General features: G+C 38.9%; 1 protein-coding gene across 2 annotated transcripts; it reads right to left on the reverse strand.

Annotated features, from left to right (window-relative positions):
• Positions 1-349: 349 nt before the first annotated feature.
• On the reverse strand, positions 350-18,484 carry LOC148019367 (thioredoxin-like 2, chloroplastic). 2 transcript variants are annotated; one of them, XM_087661011.1, is made up of 4 exons: positions 18,100-18,484; positions 9,203-9,385; positions 8,923-9,015; positions 350-1,283 (listed from the first exon to the last, which is right to left on the reverse strand). In XM_087661011.1, the coding sequence occupies exons 1-4, from the start codon at positions 18,265-18,267 to the stop codon at positions 1,140-1,142; spliced, it is 588 nt and encodes a 195-aa protein (XP_087517137.1). In that variant the 5' UTR covers positions 18,268-18,484; the 3' UTR covers positions 350-1,139. The 2 variants fall into 2 exon arrangements, with proteins under 2 accessions (XP_087517137.1, XP_087517136.1); XM_087661010.1 differs by having other exon boundaries at positions 353-1,283; positions 8,851-9,015; positions 18,100-18,479.
• Between the last annotated feature and the right edge of the window lie 438 nt (positions 18,485-18,922).

Consider the following 18,922-nt stretch of genomic DNA (forward strand, 5'->3'; position numbering starts at 1 on the left):
CATGCCGCTCTGATCATGTCTTTTGGCTTGTCTCTGGCAATCCCACATATTCAGTTGCAAAAAAAATTGACTTCATCTTAAATTGTTAAAAAATGTTGTATTTCCTTTCTGGATTTCCACAACTGGAGCATGTTAAGGGAAGTCTCTATTAGGTTCTTTCCTCTACACTTAATATTCAAACTAGATGTGTGAGTACTAAAGGTGAGCCACAGTTTGTCAAATAAATGTTGGGCTAGAAAGAAAGAAAGAAAGAACATAATTGTGAGGCTTAAAATCATCAACACATGCAACAAAGCACTTATGAAATTTTCAAAGGAGCAGCAGCTTGACTTCAACAGGAATCATCCTCCACATCTCTTTCTACTCTTTTCTCCTATTGTTCATAGAGCAAAACAAAGGACAGACCTTTGTCAATTCAACTAGACTTTAAGATTTCGTCTTTAAAGCAACCCCATCGATGTCTTAGGTCACTTGGACTATGATAGTCACATGAGCATGTGACATAATAGGCTCAGTCACTTCAACAGCACATGGGTAGATTTTTAGACCAATCTTTTCACTGTTTTCATTCAAGAGTCTTAATAAATAAATGGCCAGAGGCAATTCGTCAACAAGTAAGAGTCTCAGTAAGTAAATGGCCAAAAAGTATGTGTTAAGGAGGAAGCTTCCATACAGCCTTCTGTAGTTTTGGCAAGCCTGTATTGATACGAGTGAGACCTTGCATACACATTGGCTTCTAACAATGAAGCCTTTAATATTTGCCTCACTCTAGGACATAGATTGTTGAAATTAATAAAGCATATGAAATCTTTGATGCAGATAATATATTCCATATGTACTTTTTTGAATCCCTTGCTCTAAAGAAAGAGTGCAAAGTCATAAGGGAGGTCAAACCTGTAAAACCATTTGAATGCCTCCTATACCAAGCAGCTCACAGCATTATTTGATCTCATGGTGAGGGTTATTGCATGAAAGAGCATGTCATTTTCTATGCTTGATCATATGGGTGAGTGGGCAAAGTATACATACTATCTCAAAGCTGATTCAGTACTGCATGCTAAGAGTAACCAAATCTTCCTATTCTCCATCTAGTATACTCACAGCCAGCTCAGGTAGTGCCTGGTGCTTCCAAATCATCATTATATTGATGTACCAGTTGGAGCTGCTTCGTCTGGTATGTTTCTACCAGAGGTTTCCACAGTTTCTAGTTCAAGTCCTGCAGGTGGCCCAATACTGCCCCTTTCAGTGCTATGAACAGATATAGCATCCTTCAACTTTTGCAGCTGTTTTCAACATCCAACATCACAATTGTGTAAACACTCTCTCTCTCTCTCTCTCTCTCTCTCTCTCTCTCTCTCTCTCTCTTTTTTTGGTTTTTTGCGTGTCTTATGATGTGTATGTGTTTTCACTCGCTTTTTTTAGTGCATCCCGTTTTCTTGCTTGCCATTTTGACTGCCTTGCTTTACAGGCTACAAACTTAGTTAAAAAGTCAACTAGGTCATCACATGTGTTTAAAACAAAATGCGCATGTTCACACACACATATATATATACATATGTGTGCACATATATGTACATATAGGTATATGACAATGAGGTCGGAGATGTGAAGTTTATACACATATATTTAGTGGGGTTCAGTGACACCAAGTCTAGCATATGCTGAAGAGATAGATACCATGGATAGGTTGTAAACTAACTAAATAGCTAGACCCAACCCCCAAAAACGTTTTCTTAGTTTGCATGGGCATTTTTACGAAGTTGCAGCTTTTTAAACTCATTTTTCAGCATTATAATTTTCAAAATTAAATAGTCCTGAAAATTCATTTCAGCCCTTGTGCCCCTACCTAAACTTAAATGTATCCATCCATGGCCATTTGTAACCTAGAGTGGTCCCCAACCTCTGTTGACCCTTAGACTGACATTAATTAATTAATCAATGCTAGTCCCTAGTGTCACCACTGACACTCATTGACCAAACAACAATCCTAGGGTCAAAACTAACACCAACTGACCACCAAGACCCAGTGGTTATACCTTATCACAACTTTTACCTTTGACATCTATTGCATCCTTGAGGTCTTTGGCCTATTATCATGAAATAACTACCATGTGCATCACATGTGCTAAGCAACCTTGCACATTTGATTTATATCTTAATCAAATGTTATTGGCAAGATTAGAGCATCTCAAAATTTCACATCCCCGTGGCAAGCCTCCCCCTTAAAATCCTTGCAGCCATCCTCAATTGCATTGCATTGTGCCAAAGGAAAAGCACACTATACTGGAATTTCTACAAGGCATCACAATCACAACATTGGCCATTGTTGTCTAACCATACCACATGCCCCAAACTTGCTAAAAATTTCTAGCAAGCATAAACATGATATAAATCTGAAAAACAATCCAAAATTGTCACTAGAAACCCATTGGATGCATTCAGAACTCATGTTTCTCAATTGTTCTAACTTCACAACCATAGTAAAGTATATTCTCAGCATAAATCATGGCTGAAACTATTAATGGCATTCACTAACATGCTGCTGCCCATGGAACCAATTGTAAACCATTGAAAACTAAGCATAATCTGATCATAAACCGATCCCGTTATTATCTAAGAACTGATCACAAACTGCTACAAATGTGACCCTAAACTGATCACAAACTAATTGCAAAACTGATCAACAATCGATGCAAAAACTTATGCGTAAAACTTATCCCAATGTGACCATAAACGATTCTCAAACTAATCAAAAACTAAGCTGAAACTGGTCAGAATTGAATCTCAAAACTAAGGTAAAAGCTCATGCCCACCAACTAATGATGAACTAATCCCAAACTGATGCAAAAGCATAGTCTCAAAGCTGCCGTAACAACCATACTCATCTGCATACATCTCACAGTGACCAACACATTGAGTAGTGACTCCATGGCAAACATGATGTCGCCACAGTACCCTGGATGCATGCTAAAAATACCCGAGATATACTATATACAAGAGTTGTCCTAAATTGAAGTGGGAGTGCTATCTTCCCCTTAAGCATTAGGCAATTCTTCGAACCCCTCCTCTACTAACCCTAACTGAGTCTGAACTGAAGTCAGCTCTAACTGAAAGGCATCTAGATAAAATCGCAACAACAAAGAATGATCTGTCAATTTATCCTCTTCCATCCATTTTGCATCCATTGGTGAATAATTCTAAAACTTCACCACATATATTCTGGAAACTTTACTTCTAACCTATCTTTCCTTATATGCCAAAATCTGCTTGGGTACCAATATCTCATCCAGCCCCTCAACCTTAGGCTGAATTTCAACAAATTTATCCTCTAGCACATCCCCGCAAAAAGACCTCAACAAACTAACATGAAAGGCATTGTGTATCCACCAATGTGAAAATAATTTCAACCGATATAACACATTGTTCATCTTCTCCAACACTTGGAAGGGCCCATAGTATCTCATACTCAACTTGAGATACAACCTCTCTCTTTTGTTTGTCTTTTTTAGCCCTGCCTTTTCAAAACACAACAATACATAATCATCCTCTACAAACTGCAAAGCATATCTATGGCAATCAAATGTCTTCTTTTTCTTTTCGTGTGATCTCTGAAGTGTATATTTTATATTTGCATAGGCTGCATCCAAGTTTTCCACATAATGATCAACCTCAAAGACCTTATCCTTAGTTTGCAAGATAGGTGGTTCCTTCTTGCCACCATCAACCACCTTAAATGGAGCTTTGCCAAAGGAACTATACATTGTATTATAATATGCAAACTCAGCTAATGGCAAGTTCTGCTCCCACTATATCTTGTGGTCTAAAACATAGCACCTCAAAAGATCCAATACTATAGAATAGGCTTCCTCAGAGTGACCATCTAACTGCAAATGGAAGGATGATGAGAATTCCAACGTGTTATCCATCTTCTCAAACAACCCCTTCCAAAATAAACTGGTCATCCAAGGGTCTCAATTAATAACGATCAAATTTGGCATACCATGATACTTAAAGATATGTTGCAAAAACAATCGTGTCATATGATCAGCCTTTATTTTCTTTCTCAATGAAATTGGCTTGTTTGCTAAACCTACAAATGATAGTCAATATCCCATCATTCCCTATAGGTGTCCTAGAAAGCTCAAAAATAAAGTTCATTGCAATGTTGTGCCAAGGCCTGTCTAGAATAGATAAGGGTTGCAACAAGCCCAACATCTTTTGCCTATCATGCTTTACCTTCTAACATACGATGCATGTCCTGACAAACTACTCTATATCATGCCTCAAACCTGGGCAATTAAAAAAATGCTTCACTGCCTTTACTATGGCATCAATACCTTTGTGTCCTGCATATGGAGGAGCATGACTTTCAATGGTAACTCTAGGCCTCAACTACTTTATGACAAACAACCATCCATACATCATCGAAAATCCATCTCTAAGCACAAAGTGCTCGTGCCTCTGGCCATTTGCAAAGTTGATCATAAACATTAGTAAAGTCCGAATCAACAGTATATTGCTCTTGTTGAGATGGCAAGCTCAACACGTGCGGACATTGATGATGAACCACCTGGCTAGATAGATCCGCACGTCTACACTTACCACGTTGGTGGTCATTATGATACTCACATGGCCACTGACTTATCACTTATTATATTTAGTTTGTTACACCTACCTACAGCTGGCAAAGATATAGCGTCACTTGATTAGTGGAGTCTGTTATGCACTGTTTGACTTAGTAGGACACTTTCATTTATGTTGTATCTTATCTATTATACTTTGTGTGATGGTGAAATTTTATGGCTGGTTGGTGTATATGCCCCGAATAATGTTTCTCACAATCATGAATTATCACAACAATCATGTCTTTCACTTGGAAGCCCAGGCCTTATAATAGGAGATTTTAATGTGTGTGGATCCTTCCCATTCCACCTCTAGATATGGTTGGATGGACGCACCTGAATATCAAGACTAGAATTTTTTTGCATCAATGGTATTGAAGTAGGACCTTGAGTCTTGGCTGTCCCCATTTGATCATGGTTATAAGTTTCATTCTATGTAACACTTCGAAACTTGGAGTCGTTTGGATCACATATATGTCATGCATGATGATTTGTACTTGCCAAAGGTTTTGGCAAGATTTTGCAACATTATGTGCTTTCAAAATATTTCCCATTGGTACTCGAGATGCTTAAACAACCTATTTATAATTTTAGGCATTATTTGAGTCAACTGCCATTGTGTTTTAATTCTTTCTTCCTCCAACATGAAGGATCTAATGGTTCCATGACACAGTTGTTGCATCAATTTACACTGGTTCTTCCACGTGAAGGGACTACCCCTTTTGATTTGTTAGTCTCTAATGTGCCAAGAGTTGCCCAACAGCACAAAATCCATCATGCTACAGTTCATAGACAAAGATTGAATACTGCAAAATAGCTTGTTGATTGGTGTGTTCTCTTTTGGCGGATTCACCAAATAATCACCTCTTGTTTTCTAATTCTATGCGATTGTCAGGGCTCAATAATAGTTTTCAGCTTTTAGTGCTATCAGCAAGCTAAGATTGATGCATTATTGGAGGACTTACAAAGATAATACATGCCAAACTCATAGATCTTATCATAGTTTGCATGCCTCTTTTGCAAGGGAGAATATAGTGAGGCTGCAAAACACTAGTTGTCAAATGGTTACTGATCCGCCAGCTATCATACACATGTAGCAATTATTTTATGGATTTGCTTGTATCATAGTCGCCCGCTTCAAACAGATTCACAACAGCTTGCTCTATGTTTTATGGGTTGGTCAAAGACAAGGTTTTGCTTGATATAGTTGGATCGTAGTCACCTACTTCGAACAAAATCACAACTTGCTCTATCTTTTATGAGTTGGTCAAGGACAAGGTTCTGCCTGATATAGCGGAAAAGTTAGATGTTGACATATCTGAGGATGAGGTAATGGAAGCATTATTGCATTTACCCAAAGATGAAAGCCCTTGTTGGGATGGCCTCACCCATAAGATTTTTGAGACATGCAGATCAATTGGCAGCATATTTGACCATTATGTGTCACAAAGTTTGAGAGATAGGAAATATGTCTGCCTCTTGGAAAGAGGGTGTCATAAAATCGATTCCAAAAGTGTTGTCACTTTCAATTCTCAAGCATTGAAGACCTATTTCTTTGATAGGCAACATGCATAAGATTTTACAAAAGTGTTGGCTAATACATTGGATGAGCACCTTCTTGATATTGTGCATCCTACTCAATATGGATTTATCAAAGGGAGAAATATTATGCATAAAATCCTGAATGTGAAAATGGGGATTGATTATCTACATCATACAAATCAAGAATTGGTATTGATTCAGCCAGACCTTGAAAAAGCATTCAATTATCTAGATTGGTCTTTTTTAGCTCAATTCATGTGAAAGATGGGATTTGGTCCTAGAACATCTCACTTGATTTACACTATTAACACAGATTCTTCCTCCAGAGTTAGATCTATTAGAAAAGGCTGCCCTCTGAGCCCTTTGTTCTTTGCTCCGGCCACCTATCCTATGTTGACAATGTCGTCACATTTGGCTGCAAATGGTAATGTGGTGGGCTTGTCCCTTCCTTCAATGCAACATGTGATTGGACAAGCTTTGGCTAATGATGTGTTCATATTCCAAAAGCCTGACAAAGATAATCTTCATAAAGCAATGGAGATATGGGACTTGTTTGCACTTGTTTTAGGGCTTCATATTATCTACTCTTATTAGTCACACAAAATGAGACATACAAATATTGGGTTGGCAAGGAGAGGTGGTAATTAAGGGCACTACTTTGATACATTTGATCTATCCCTCTTGGGGTAGAATGTTGCTTGAATGGATCTTCACACGTATTGTTGATAAGTTTGTATATTGGAAATCACAAGCATGGCCTTTTCATATACACCTTAAAGTAGCCTAGACATCATGGTGGCAATCATTTCCTCTTATTTGCCACTACTTTCTTAGTCAAAATCTAGTTTGTTGGAGATCACTCAATCTATTTACTTCATGCTCTAGAAGGACTCTACACAATTGGGCATCTCTTGGATCTCTTGGAATCATATATGTACCTTGAAAAGAATGGGGAATGGACCTATTTTAGGTGTGGAGACACACACGCGTTGAACAGCAGCCTTGGGTTTCTATTGCAAGATTCTATCTTGAAGATCAAAGCATCTTGCATGGAAATACCCAAATCCAAGCTCCATGGTTGCATGTTATTAATGCTGATCAGCTTGCTCATCTCAAATCCTCAATACTATTGACTCATTTGTTCCATTCTTGGAAAATGGTGCTTGCAAAGTCTTCTTGGCATCCTCCTAATAAGCACTTACAAGCTAATTCTTCACAAGGTGAATTGTTGGCTGCTTCAAGGCTTGTTTCATGGGAAGGCAAATAGCAAGTGAGAGCCATGTTGAATACAATGGCAAGGCTTGGGCTGATTATTGTTGCTGATCTGCTTTTGTCTACACATCCCATTGTCATGTCTTTTTGATCACTTCAAAGCTTTTTTCATGTTCCCAAAGGCTATCATCACTTATGAGAAACCATTTCAGCTTCCTTGCATGTTTTACAGCCCTTCCCCCCTTAAATCGAGATAGCCCTTGGCATGATTGGATAATTAACTGTTGTTAGACAATAAATCAAATATATCATTTGCTTATTAGAGATCAAAATTGGCAGGCTCACTGAAGGGTAATCACACTAGGGATTTTCACAAGGGCAAAGCTTGGTGGAAATCTCTGGTAATGGTGGGCTGGCTTAATAAAACAACTTTCCGATACAGAGTATTTATTTGGAGAATGTTGGTGAGTGGTCTTCCCCTTGCTTCTACACTATCAAGTTGTAGTATTTCAATTGTTGTTGCTTTTTTTACACAACAAGTGAAAAGACCTCTCATCATCAATTTCTTTCTTGCCCAATCACGAGAAAGGTTTGGTTTCTCGTCTGTATTTGGTGCCATGGGTCAGCCCTCCATGCATCCATGGGACTAGACGTATGGAGGACTAGGTTTTTGGAAAACTAAAATTAACAAACTCTTTGCTGCCACATATGAAGGTTTTTTTCACTTTCTGTGTTACTAGGGCTACTGGCATATCTGGACTACCCCAGATGCATTCATTTTTTATTCTCCTTCTAGAGTGCACAGTTACATTGCCCAATTGAGAGGTCTTCTTCATTGGCAGCTTGACATCATTCAACTTGCAAACATTATTCCTAGGGCTTATTTGCTTTCTTGGCATACTATGGTTTCCTCGCTCCCCTTGTTAGCAATACTTCATTTGTAGCTATTGTCATATTGTCCGCTTGTATTTTGTGTTTTTTGGTAATCAATACAATTACTCTTTGAGAGAGAGAGAGAAGGTAAAAACCAACAGAGGCACACAAGTACAAGAGCACAAACATTTCAAAGTCATTCAACCACTCAGTTGATAAAGACTCAATCAATCAGATCTCAAGTAGCCATTGAGATACCTAGGACTCTTGAACCTTTGACATTAGAATCATTTTCACATTGGTCCTCCAAGCATACAAGAGTACATGTAAAATAGTGCTCTTTAATCACATTGTAGTAGACTAATCAACTGCAGATTCATATGCTTTCCTTCAAGTAAACTATTCAACACTCAACTGCAATGAAGCTTAAATACTGCACCAATTACACCATAGGCTCATGCCAATAACTCTCCAACACAAACATGGACCATGAAGATCCTGTTCAAAGAGAACATCACAGGCTCCTAAGAAAGAAAATTCAGGCACTCAACAGCAAATCACTGATGGAATACATCCACAGAAAGATTCATTAATGCATTACCTTACTGATAGAACAAGAAAAAGCATCCAACAGCCCCTCAGCACCTCGGTAAAAATGAAAGTAAGGTAAGACCTTGATATTTAGGCTCTTGCACAATGGCTTGTTTTCATCAAAGTTAACCTTCAAGAACAGCATGTCTGCATGTTCAGCTGCAATCCTGCAGAGCTGCACTAAAGCCACATAAATTAATTTCAATTGATTAATTAAGGCACTCAAAATCTTTTCAAAGGACTTGTTAATATCACATTCATAATATGGCTCTACAAGCCAATGTCAAGCCGTTTCTATGACATTAATAGAACTTATCATAGCTATAAACACTTCTGTATGGCTTTCCTGGCAATGCTTTTACCTTTGGATATAAAGCCCTGCAAGAGCCACACCATGTTGCATAAAACTCTACAATTACAAGCTTGTCACCAGCTGAAGCAATTGCATCTGTGAGTTCTGTGGCTGAATGTACATCCATCATGTTTGGTCCTCCATCCTTCTTCCACCAGTTTGCCCCATTACTGTTGGTCATTGCAGAGAAAACCTGTAATCATTGTGCAGAGCAATACAAATGCCAAAAGACTAAGAAAGTATGTCCTCAAGGAGCAGGAAAACAAATCATGACTGTGATGCTGGCAACGCAAGTTCTTTCACTTCTACTTGACAAAAGCAGAGGGCTAAATAGGCTTTCTTTTACATGCATGGAACCCACAAAGGCTTCAAATAAGAAGGCTTTTTTTGGTAACCATTTCGATCGAATGAAATGACCTCAATACAACTGCACTCATAAAGACTGGTTTCACAAAGTACTTCAAAATTCTTACTAAAAGAGAAGGAAACTCCATCAACATCATTTTAAATTGAGTTGATGACAGCATGCACACATAACAATCAACTGCAATCAGCTCTAGCAAAACTCAAAACTCTAACAATCAAAGATCGATAATGCAAACTGGCGTGGCTTCAGATCCAGTAAATTCCAAAATTTTTGGATGTATGTAGTATCTTTAGGTATTTTATGTATTTATCTGACATTTTAGTGTAATAATCAGGTCCACTGGATATTTTGTCAGTGTTCAGAAGATAGTCTTCGAGTCCTTTTTATCAGACAAAATGCCAATGTGGCACACATACAATGAGCCAGTTTAGTCTTCAATCCTCAAAGATGATGTCATTTCAGATTCAGTTCAGCAAACTAGGCATCTTCTGAGCAAGTAAGATTAAAGGCCTCAATCAATGTAAAATTACTATGCATTTTGACCTAATTTGTAATATTTCCACACAATAAAAGTTAGTTGGTTAGTTCGAAAGTTAGTTAGTTAGATTACTAACTAAAGACTAACTAAGGTAAAAACTGACTAGCATTAATAGCTAATAATTTTCATTCAATTAAAAATATATTTTTAAACAAAATCAAGAGTCATAAATCTAACAATTTTCTCAGATTGATAAGGACCGTAGCCACCCTTCACGAAAAGTACAATGTGAACGGGACTTATAAGCCATATTAATCACTAGTATTAATGTGTATAGTTTGAATGCTCCAAAAATATTAGATTCTTGGGAGGGAAAAAAAACTATTATATTTTAGATATTATCCTAAAAAGATAGAACTAAAAGTCATTTAAAAGAAAAGACAAGTGATGTTTTAGTTAGTTTTGGAGATTTTATAAAAAGAGAAATAAAGAAAAGTGACAAGCAAAATCGCACGCGCCGCAATCGCAGTCTACAGGCAGTAGATAGCACTTGGAACAGAGAAAAGGAGGAGTGAACTAAGAGCTTTCTAACCAAGACGAAGCGTCTTGGGGTTTTAGCCCCTTTTGGAACCAATGCAACCATCAGATTTATGATCTGAGCATCAGAGATACATTAGGCCCCGTACCTTGTGGTGCTAGAATAGGTCATTAAAAATGATAAATTGCATCTCAAATATTCAAAGATGAAGTTTGTGAAGTGCTTGTATCAAAGGGAGTTAAATTGCACCTAGTTGCTATGTGATGAATCCATGCATAGCATAAGCAACATATAGGACACTAAAGTATTGAGCATCGATGAGTCTTTGATTAATCTTTATCGAGGATAATATTGTTTAAAGTTTGCAAATGCATATACACGGTACATACATGGGAGAGATTATGTAAACTTTACATCGATGACATGTGACTCCTTGCCTTAGGAGAAAGGAAGATAAAGCCAAGAAAAAATGTTGCATAGTAGGAAAATGCTAAAAGATAATTGTCACTTAGAGAAGAGGCATAAATGCTCTTGCTAGATTGATTAATTTGCATTGGAATGATAGGACTTACGTCATGTATAGTATTGGAACCTTTAGCATATGCCTTAGGATAAAGGAGGGAATATTAAGTAAATTCTACTCTTTGGCCCCAAGAGGGAGAGCGAATATGCGATGGAATTATTGTCGCATCTATTATTTTATTGTTTGGGAAAAATACAATAAGTTTTGTTGGTTGATTGAACAACACCCAAAATGTTTTTCTTTCAATCAAGGGATTCTTGCATTGTGATTTGGATAAATATTCCAAGGCTTGTGTTGATGGCAAATGCATGGCAAGGGTCTATAATGACAAGTTGCCATGGGAATAAATGAATGTTTTTCTAGAATATGATATTAGGGTTGATTGCTTTGATTGTGCTTGAATTTTAATTGGATTAATTAAAGAATGATATTTTGCACGCGTGGATCATCTCCAAGATCACATCGCGGATTATCCCAAGAGGGCACTGCTCGATTCACAGGCCGATGGTCGAGTGGTAAAAAGGCCAACCATGGAAATGGCATCTCACTCCTAGACCGCTTGTGAGTCAAGTGGAGCTCTGGACACCCCTTACCTGTCCAGAATGGAGTTGAAGATCCCCGTGAGCCCAATATCTAGGACGTTGGAAGATCCTATTCTAGATAAAGGATGGAAATTTCGGTGCCATGTGATTTGGACCGGGTACTTCTGTTGGACAGAAGAAATACATAATTCTCCTGTATGGGCAGGAGACAAAGATTAACTTAAAGATAAGTTAAGGAACTTGTTTGATAAAAGGACTGCTTGTTTTGTTTTTGTGTATGTGTTGTAAATTACGTAAACGAACTCTGTGCCCTAAAAGACTTAATTAATGAAGCTGATTTTAAATGTCACACATAAATGTGGTAGAACCTAATTAGACAACTAAAGCTATCAAGGTAAGTGGGTGGACGGAATCCCCCGACGGGTCCATCCTACGGCTGGGTGGTCCCAGAGAACTGGGAGGCTTCTCACAAGGATTTACCGTCGGATGACTTTAGATATTGTTAAGTTAGAACCCGATTCATGTCGTTTTAGGGGACCGGAATGGGACTATGCCCTACGGGCAGAGAGGTTGAGCGGTGCATCCCTCTTATTTCCCATTCTCTTTGAACCAAGTGCAGCATAGATCTGCTTCGACTCTGTTGTTCCTACTCAAAGTGGGTCATCTGAAGCTCGACACTAGGTAATTCCTAGAGACCTGGCTGATAGGAAAGAAACCCTCACTTCAGGTCGGTCCTAAGTGGGAACGGCCGGATACCTCCGCTTCGGGGCAGACTCCGGAAGACCTAGATCGCAAACCCTGTGACGTTCCTTGCGAGTGCCAAGTGGCGCTTTCTAGACTCCCCTCCCGATGGGCTACTAAGACATGTTCCACAAGTGGTCAAGCGAACACGTTACATAATTTGACTCCATAAAAACAACCCAAAAAAAAGTTACTGATGAAAAAAGTCATTATTTTTTACAGTGTAAAAGAACATGTTATGAGCATTCCCATTTTCATCCCTCATTTCCACATTTTGTGCCAGCTCTCCTTTTTGCTGTCACCTAGCTAGACTGGTGCTGCCGCCCATCCTCAAGAGCTACCACCCATCTAGCAAAGACTGCTACTCACCTTCAACTACTGCCACCTAACCCGAAATGCTCGACTACAGAATATAAACACAATCATACAGCAATGTAAGTGTAGGGAAGAATGTGAGAATGACAATACTTTGAACTTAACCAACTTAATCAATTATCACCATGAAAATTAGAATATATATATATATATATATATATATATAGAGAGAGAGAGAGAGAGAGAAAGAGGGAGAGAAAAGAGTCAACACCATGTTGAGAGGAGAATTGACCCCTCCCTCTTTTTTGGAATTTACTGAAACAAAACCACGGGCATCAATTGCCTGAACCATATATAAAAGGGCTGATTTTCTGCAATTCCGAAAATTAGGGTTTTGAAACCCTAATTTCTACAAAACTCCGGGCAGCAAGTTGATTTTCTTCTTTAGTGCTTGGATTAGATCAAGCTAAGAAGAAAGTGTTTCTTAGATGAGAGATAGATAGAAGAGGACAAGGCATGTGGCAAAAATTTTAGCATGAGAGCTTGTTCCAAATGAAAAGAGAGACCTCGATATATAGATATGGGGCTTGAGTGCTCAAAAGTGAAAAGTAGAGATTGCAAATGACGAGTATCTGCTGAAAATGGCAAGTGTAGAGACACTGTCTCTTCAAAATGACTTATGTCCTCTTTAAGATGCCATGTGTCACTTTTCTAGAGAAAGAAGCTTCCAAACCTTCTACTCTAAAATCTCTCAAATGGTTAGGAATTTGAGATAGCTGCTGAAAACAAAAATAGTAACCTCCTAAATTTTAGGAGTTACCAACTTTAGATTTTGGAGAGCTTCATTATATAGGTTCACCGGTCCATGGTTTGTTTATTCGATCATAAGCATCTGGCTTCACTTTCTAAAACCATTCATTATATAGGCTTCTAGTCAATGTGACTATCTGAGTATAAAAGTCTTAGTCATTGAGCTTTCTCGTCAATCAGACCGCCCAACCAAAACTTTTAATTTCTCTTGGGCATCTCGTCAATGACAACCCAAGTATAATTATAGAGTGGCCATTGGCCACCCTTAAATAGAAAGATGAACATTCAATCATATTTTGAAAAACTTAAATAACAAATCGCCTTTCAAAGTACATGACCATCAAATTAATTTGGAATCATTAAGCCAATATGTATTGGTAATAATTGGTATACAAAAGGTTTGTTACAATAAACTCACAAATTAATAAGGAACACAATTAGGATTAGGGTAATACAAAGACAATGAACACAGAAGATGAAATAAATCTGAATAGTGAATTAATACAATGCCTAACACAGCAAACACATGCTAGGTGAAATATCAACTCCCAAACTCCTGACTCTAGAGTCGGGGCAAAGAGTATGAGCAAAAGAGTGTGTTGTACTCTGATGGATCCCAAAGCATAACAAGCAACCTCTGAAGGTGTCTAGCAGCAGCAAACATAGCCCTGTACATGCAGATAGCAGCTGTCACCATCATTATCATGGACAACAAAAGGTCGTGTTTGCAATTTGCAGCAGCTACCCACACCATCTTCGTCATCCTCTGGTTGCTGCCCACTATTTCAAAGCTGTCTACGTAGCATTTTTTCTCCTTGCAAGCCGCCCTCCTACCACTACCTCCTATTAGCCTAATGCAGACAGATTCTTCATCCTAATCTGCGTTTGCAGCTATGGTTGCATACAAAGTCTTTACCTGCAGTGTTTCAAGATTTGTTTAGAGTATGATACACTCTCCAATTCATCTCTATCTCAGTCCATTCTGAGAGACTGAGGTTCAAGGTTTTGTATTTACCCTTGCAAAGTGTGTTTACAACATTCAGCATTCATTCATTCATTCTTCTTTTATCTAACTTTGTGTTCTCTCATACACTTGCATTTATCTTCTATACTCGAGTATTTCTTTCCTTTGTGTTTTATCATATACTTGCATTTATCTTCTATGCTTGAGTCTTTCTTTACACAAGACATTATACAAGTTTACCTTCACACATGGTTAAGCTTTCACAAGGTAAAGCTAGTTCTAGAGAATACCAAATGAACCTGAAGAATTAGGATCTTGTTGATGATTATCGATGGCCAAGGTTAAGGATGAACAAAATGCAACCTTAAGTATCCAAATGTTCAAGATTGTGTGTCATTTTAAACACGGCCCCAAAATTGACATCCCTTGTGGTATTTCTTTAAAGTATATTGTTAAAGGTTGATACACTAAGATCTAGCTTGATCTCCTTCAATACTTCTAGCAGTCCATAGCAACTAGCAAGCCTTCAAATCAAGTTTTGCCCTTGATTTGCTTGGCGATTGGGCTTCAATCTACTGCCTAGATTACAAATTCTTCCCCCAACTTAATGTTGGCTGGCTAGCCTCTTGAAATTCTTTGAGATCCCTATATTTCAAGTGCTGAATTTCAAGTACTAGGCTCTAAAATTTGAGCACTCTTTCCAAGGTGATTAGTAAACCCTAATTTTTGTTGTAAATTAGGTTCAGCAATAGAAATTCTTCAATTCCACCCTCTTGGGACTGAATTTTGCTAAGATCTTTTGAGAGAAGCTATGAATTGGCTCAAAGAATAGAAAGGAAGCTTGAGAGAGAGAAATTTCAAAGTTACGTCACCAAAATTGGCTGAAATTTAATGCTATCTTGCTGTGAATGGTTAATTAACTATGACCCACCATCAACAAGAACCCCACACGCAGTCACCTTCCCTTGTGGGCCCCAAACTTGCTGTAACCTCCCTGTAGACAGCCTACAGGGACTGTCACCTACCTCTAATGGCTTCCTGATCGATTGGAGGCAACCCTTTTACAGCCTCTAGTGGCTGGGCTGATCTCCAATAGCTGGGAAATCGCAAGAGCAGATCTCCCCTTCCTCTCCCGACCTCCACAATGCTAGAATGAGACTCCAATAGCCTCTAATAGCCTTTCCCTCACTTGCATAGGCAAGTTTTGCCAAGTGGCAATCTTCTAATTGCATTTTTCAGCAATTTTCAAGCTACTTAAATTAATTTTTAGAATATTAATACTGAAAATTATTTAATTATTATTTTTTTCTCGAAATTTTTATTTTAATAGCCAATAATTAAATAGCCTAGGACAATTTGTAATCCAAGAAATCCTAAGCATTTATTAGCTCTAAACTGACATTAACTAATTAATTAATGCCTAGTCCCTAATGTCACCACTAACATGGCTAATAAAATCTTCTAAGCCAAAATCTGACACCAAGTACCATCTAGTACCTATCGAGTATCACTTAATACAACGTTGGCCTTTGAGACCCGTAGTCTTCTCAAGGTCCTTGGCCCATGATTCTGAAATATCTAACTTGCACATCACATGTGCATCTCACATTTGCACATTTGATTAACACTTAGGGTAGACGGGCCAATACTGAAACAGTTAAGTTGATGGACAACACTCTAATCAATCTGTTGGTATTTTCCTCTAGACTTGTTCACGATGTCAAGGCAAATCAACAAAATAAATCGTTGCATTTGTGATGGGCATTAGCAATGTCCCAAATTTTAAAAATGGTATCACGTTTGAAAAAACCTAAAAGCACGGACCTCCAAATATTGACGAATGGTAGCCACACATTTAACAAGGTTGGTCCCATGGTAAAACGAGGGTTTGAACCACTATCTTGCACAGAGAGAGTAGCCACATTCATGTAATCCAATCACACCCTGCATGCTTTTGTGTTGTAAATACATACAAAGTGTTTAATAACTAGGCCCTGCTAGTGTCTAGAATGTGTTTCATTACTGGCACTTGTTTCGTAATTAGCCCCTTTACCCTAATCAAATGCTAAGCAAAGCATCAAAATTTCACATCCTCATGACACTTCAGCCTTGTCTCTAGTTCAATCTTTCTATCCCAAAACATTGACCCATGCGGCGCAATTTGCCTAGCCAACACTAATATAATCTCAAGTCAAACCTAAGAATACAATAAATGGTAGAAGCAGCAGCCATAGCCACATTACTCTTCGAGCAAGTCGGCCCCTCATCCCACTAGGGTGAGTTTCCCACTCTTTAGCACCCTGACTAATGTGCTCGCTCATTTATGTCAGCTTTTGCCAACTATTCAAGTGAGCTTCTTACTCATCACCTTCTACCTAGTATCTAGAAATCCATTCTACTGCTTCTGCACACAATTCTAACATGGGAGTGGTCCATTGCTGTGCATTTCTGACATCATATCAAAGCCCCAAGTTCTTCCAGACTGGTGGAGCAATTCTGTCACAAAAAAGTGGAGGGTTGCTTCTGCCTTGTAATTAGTAACCTCTGCCTTTCCATCCCTGACAGCATCCCTAACTTGGCAAGGTGCAAAACAGAGGTCCTGATCAGCATCAAGTGCAGTTCTTGATTACATTTCGAGCTGCTGCTACCTGGGTAACATCAGTCCAAACTCTTGCTGCCACCTGTATTTGACCAGGACAACATCAATCCAAACTCATCTGAACCAATTGAGGCCTTCCAGGGAAGTTCCTGCCAGTTGGCAACTGTTTGCAGCCCTACTGTTCTTAACAGACAGTCATCCAAGAAAGTCCATGGTGAGCGATTCTGACAGCTTGTGGAGTGGGCACAATGAGGACTTGCCATACACATAAATGTTGGAATGACCAAGTTACCATGTGAGAAGTGGTGGAGAAGTTAAGGTGAAGATGCAATTCTACTGACATAAGCAAACCTAGTGTCGGTCCGAGTGGAGCAAGGCATTGTACAAATTAACCTTCAAGCAAGGTTAAGCTCTCATAAGGTGGAGCATAAACCTTGAAGAATGCAAAATGAGCCTGAAGAATTCGGATTTTGTTGATGTCCTCTCCGTGGCCAAGGTGTAGGATGAACAAGATGCAAGTGTATGCAAATGTTCAATGCAAAGGAGAATCGCATGAAATCAAAGCATCTGCCTTCTTTGAGTTTTTGCAAATGCAGCCATCAAAGATTGGGGGCTACTTTCAAGCTTGTTGTATTCGAGCCATGGCAGCACATAGATTTACAGGCCCAGGGGTCTTGCAGAGCCATAAATCTAGAAAGTGTATTAACACTTAGACATATAGAATCATCACATGACCAAATCGCACCGCTCTTGATTGTAGCACTTAACCGAGTGGCAATGGTACATGTAACCATTTTTCTGAAGGACTGGTTAAGAAGCCCCACCTTCCACTGATACTAAATATTGAGAGATGTTCTGTTTAAGCGACAGATGCTTCCTAACAATCATCTTGCGAACAATTACAGACTCAAAGGCAACAACAGAATGTAAGGGAGAGTATCATTCAAATTAACAGACTCAAAGCTGACTACAAAATGCAAGGGGAAGATCGTGCAGCATGCAAAACTGCGAAAAATGGCCATCCACATACGATCATTGAGGCGACACGGCAACAGCGCGGTGTCCTTTGCAGCCGATCATCGCACAGAGGAGCCGCCGTTATCTTGTTGTTGAAGGGAAGAGAGAAGCGCGTGCGCGTTCTGGAGCTGAGGAGGTGAGGGCTGGCGCAGGAGCAGGAGCCATGGAGAGGACTCGCCATGACAAGATGGTGGAAGAAGAAGTGCAGTCCAAGCTATGGTGAAAATTGTCTGTCAGGACGTCCGGCGGCATTGAGCCTGGAGCATGATCTGCATAATGATGATCGCATTGTGTGCAAGTATTCCTCGGTGGTTGCCGGATCACGGACCAGACTCTCTCTCTCTCTCTCTGGACTCTCTCTCTCCCTTTCACTTGCGTATGTCACTATTGTCCACTTAAGCATTCGGTCGAATCATCAGTCCGAGAATTTTCACGTTAGGACACGCCTGGAAAATCTTTTTTCCAAGAGGTAAAATGATTATGTACTAATTAAATATCCGGGTTTAGGTTGATTATTATAGCTAGCTGGTCACACCCGCTATGGCGCTTCGCGCAGTGTGAATCAATGCATAGCCTCGCGAGCTTCACATTTTTGCTGATCAAAAGTTTTTCCTTAACAAAATTACTTTTCAAAGGAAAGTTGTGCTAATAAGAACATAAACTTCAACATTCATTATTTCCAAATAAAATCTAGGCGCAAAATTGCAAGGATCTCTCAAAGCACGATGCAAAGAGTAAAAGGATGTCCAAATAAAAGCTAGGCGCAAAATTGCAAGGATCTCACAAAGCATGATGCAAAGAGTAAATTATAAACCAACGAAAGGCAAGCTCATTGC

This window comes from Lygodium microphyllum, chromosome 20 (assembly GCF_053477565.2).
Source record: "Lygodium microphyllum isolate KBCC chromosome 20, Lygodium_microphyllum_v1.1.10, whole genome shotgun sequence".
Classification (NCBI taxonomy): Eukaryota; Viridiplantae; Streptophyta; class Polypodiopsida; order Schizaeales; family Lygodiaceae; genus Lygodium; species Lygodium microphyllum.

Coding starts and splice junctions, on each gene's coding strand:
- LOC148019367 (XM_087661010.1), bottom strand. CDS start 18,267: ATGGCGAGTCCTCTCCATGGCTCCTGCTCCTGCGCCAGCCCTCACCTC. Junction 9,016..9,202: donor GCAGGGCTTTATATCCAAAG/GTAAAAGCATTG, acceptor GCTTTAGTGCAG/CTCTGCAGGATTGCAGCTGA. Junction 1,284..8,850: donor TTTCTTGTTCTATCAGTAAG/GTAATGCATTAA, acceptor TGTTGAAAACAG/CTGCAAAAGTTGAAGGATGC.